The sequence below is a fragment of the Octodon degus genome, unplaced genomic scaffold (genome assembly GCF_000260255.1).
Source record: "Octodon degus isolate 3935 unplaced genomic scaffold, OctDeg1.0 scaffold00016, whole genome shotgun sequence".
Taxonomy (NCBI): Eukaryota; Metazoa; Chordata; class Mammalia; order Rodentia; family Octodontidae; genus Octodon; species Octodon degus.
The window spans coordinates 15137388-15141179 of record NW_004524592.1 but is presented as its reverse complement, the minus strand read 5'-3'; the positions used below and the strand labels follow the sequence as shown (position 1 = coordinate 15141179).

The 3792-nt window shown below is 35.6% G+C and overlaps 1 protein-coding gene across 1 annotated transcript in view; it reads right to left on the bottom strand.

Moving 5' to 3' along the window:
- Ica1l (islet cell autoantigen 1 like) overlaps nt 1–3792 on the bottom strand; it is a 127814-nt gene that overhangs the window by 64606 nt on the left and 59416 nt on the right. The window contains exon 9 of the mRNA XM_023710078.1: nt 2262–2305. Coding sequence (XP_023565846.1) covers nt 2262–2305 — 44 coding nt within the window. The remainder of the gene's footprint in view (nt 1–2261; nt 2306–3792) is intronic.

Sequence of the window (3792 nt, the reverse complement as noted above, 5' to 3'; positions counted from 1 at the left end):
ACAATGGATTAAACAATAGTAAGTGAGGTACTAATCACAAAAGCTGCATCATAAATGAACCTCCAAAATATTAAATGAAATAAAAGAAGCTAGACACAAGAAGACCACATATTGGATGACTGTATTTAAATGAAATATCCAAATTGGGTGCAGTGGTGCACACCTATAATCTCACCACTCTTGGAGACTGAGGCCTTGTGTTAAAAGTTTAAAGGGCCACGGATGTAGCTCAATGTAAAGGCCCTGGTTCAATTTCTAATACCATAAGAAGGAAAGAAGGAAGGAAGGAAGGAAGGAAGGAAGGAAGGAAGGAAGGAAGGAAGGAAGGAAGGAAGGAAGGATTTAAGAATGTGAAAATGTCCCCAAGGGAAACTTATACAGAAAGGTAGATAGTGGTTGGATGGAGATGGAAATGAGGATCATGGCAAATGGGCATAAAGGATCTCATTGAGGAAACAAGCTTTTTTTTTTTTTTTGGTACCAGGGATTGAACCCAGGAACAAGCATGTTTTAAAACTCAGAGGTAATGGTTGCACTTCTCAGTAGCAAATAAAAACTTTGATTTGTACACTTGATATGAGTAAGTTTTATGATATACAAAATATATCCAGATCAAAGTAGGTTTGGGAATGGGTCTTTTTTTAATGTATTTTAATACAGTGTCTACAGGATCTCACTATACAGATTGGACTTGTAGTGATCCTCCTGGTTTTCAGCCTCCCAAGTGCGGGGATTACAGGCATGCACCATCATGCCCAGTCTCATTCACTGTCTCCTTGCCCTGTGGACAGGGCCTGCATGGCATGCTGGGGATCAAACCCCAGCCCCTGCACCTGCCTAAGCAGGTAAATTAGTCCGCTGAGCTATCTGGCCAGCCCTGGGGGGTGGGCTTTTGTTTTGTGCTTTTTTTGTATTAAGGATAGAATACAGAGCCTCATGCAGTTCTCCCATTGAGCAACATCCCCCACCTCAGCCCCATCTAGTATAGTCTTTTGTCTTGTTTTGCTTTGATAGATGAGAGTCTCACTATGTTGCCCAGGCTGGCCTGGAACTCCCAGGCTCAATTAATTCTCCTGTCTTAGCCTCCTGACTAGCTGGGGCTACAGGCATGTACCACAATAAGTAGAATTAAGGCTATTAAATTTTTTTTTTGAGATATAGTAAAAGTAAAATTTTGAGGGAAATTATAGTCTTCAAGAAAAATTTTTTGAAAACACATAGTACAGGGGAAAAAAATACAGAATGAAGTTAATAGAACAGAAAACAAAGATTCAATAAATATTAACAAACATAAGTCTGTTTGTTAAAAGAATGAAATAAATCTTTAGAAGGAACAAATAAATATCTGGAATTGAAAATGGAATATTCCTAACCACACAGTAGGATTTAAGAGATAATATAAATGAATAGTGAAATTATGATAATATCCATTACATATTCTTGGTGACTTTAAAATAAGGTTCTGTATTTGTGGGGAACAGGATGTACATATATTAGTGTTATAGTTTATGAATATTATCTCTAACCCTAATGTTCACAATAAGGCAGATACAAATCACTCATATTTCAAATAAGACAACTGATAAGAAGCATAAATGATTTGTTTAAGAAAAGCAAGGAATAGGGGCCAGAGAGATGGCTCAGTGGAATAAGAACTTTCCTGGCTAGCGCAAGGCTCTGAGTTCAATCCCTGGTTCAAAAAAAAAAAAAAAAAAGAAAAGCAAGGAAAAAATAAATTAAAAAAGAAAAGGGGGCCGGGGAGATGGCTCAGTAGGATAAGCGCTTGACTGGCAAACGCAAGGATCTGAGTTCAATCCCCGGTTCCGAAAAAAAAAAAAAAAAAAAAAAGAAAGAAAAAGAAAAGCAAGGATCCAAATTCAAGTTTTTATGGCTTCAAAACTTACATAATTTTTATTATCATTATTCCAAGAATGTTCATTTAATATGTCACATGTATTTATTTAAGAAATAAGCACATAAATTTAAGTATGAGGAAAACTTGGAACTTAATCATACACTTCTGTAAGATGGATTTCTGCATTTAAAAATCACCCACCTTTGAGATGGCCAGATTCCCTAAAAAAGACCAATAAAACTATTAGACTAATTGGGAGCACTTTGGAAGATTAATCAGTATACAAAGCTTATAAAGACATCTAATTTTTTTTTAAAAAACCTGAATGAATATTAACACAGGCTCTGATAAATGGTTCTGACATTTAAAACATAACTATTTCAAACCAGTGATTCTACTATCATACCTGATTCACCTCTGAAGTTCAGTTCCTCCTCTGGCAAAACTACCCTAGAGTAAAAACCAGAAAATGTATATGGATTTTGGTAAAAAAAACAATTTGGATTCATATGCCCCATAAAATTTTATATAGTTAATTTTTTTAATTCAGAAGATATGGAATGTATTCTTCTACTGTCCCAAAATCTATGTCTGAGAGGCATTTCCTGCTATCAATTTACACAGAATTAAAACATTTTACCTCTCATTCTTTCAATAAACATGTACTAAACATCTACATTATGGCATCAGAATTGTAGGTACTGTGTTAAACACAAGTTTTAGCATCTCTAATTTGAAAAATCTGAAATACAAAATCTAAAACCTTTTTTAAGATCAATATGGCACATGTGGAAAAAAATTTGATACTATGAAACTTTGTTCCAGTACAAAATTAAACATTTTTCTAAAAAAATTTTTAAATGTATTTTAGTACAGGTTCTACAGGGTCTCACTACACAGATCAGACTTGTAGTGATCCTCCTGTTTTCAGCCCCCCAAATGTTGGGTTTACAGACACAGTATCACACCCAGTCTCAATTGCTGTCTCAGTGGACTGGGGTCCGGGGTCAGCAGGGCATGCTGGGGGTCAAACCCCAGCCCCTGTGTCTGCCTAAGCAGGTATTTTAGTCTGCTGAGCTATCTGGCCAGTCAACAAAATTAAACATTTTATAAAATTACATTGGATTAGTGATATATATGAAAAATAAATGAATTTTACATTTACTCGGGTCTTGTGCCCAAGATTATCTATCCATCCATCCATCTGCAAATATTCTAAAATCCCTAAAAATATGAAATAAAATATGAAATAAATAGTTCTGATAAAAGCATTTTGGATAAGTGATAGTCAGCTTACATTACATCTTGGAGAATCTGTCACCAAAGCCTCGTCCATTCATGGGTTTTGTTTAAAAACACTTAGGAAGGGCTGGCCAGATAGCTCAGAGATTGAAGTGCCTTCTTAGGCAGACACAGGGGCCAGGCATCAGGCATTGATCCCTGGCCTGCCCTGCTAGCCCTGCACCCAGGCCGCGCTGAGACGGTGAATGAGACTAAGAGTGGTGGGATTACCTATGTGATCTCAGTGTGTGGGAGGCTGAAAAAACAGGAAGAATCACTACAAGTCTTACCTGCGTAGTGAGACCCTGTATTAAATACATAATAAATAAATAAATAAATAAATAAATAAATAACACATTTAGGAACTAAAGAGAGCATAAAGACCATCCTTCAAAAAATGAAGATTTCATTTTCATGAATAAAGTGATTTTTTATTTTTAAAAATAGCCTAAATCTTCCTTAATACTAATTTTGGACATGTATAGCATCTATCTAATAAACTAACTTAAAACATTCATGTCATAATCAAAAGTGAGATCAAGAAATTGAAAACAGATTTAGTCACTGTTCCTGAGGCACAACCTCACAGTTGTTAGCACTGAAAGCTGGCTGGCCGGTTTCTTTCTTTCTTTCTTTCTTTTTTTTTTTTTTTTTTT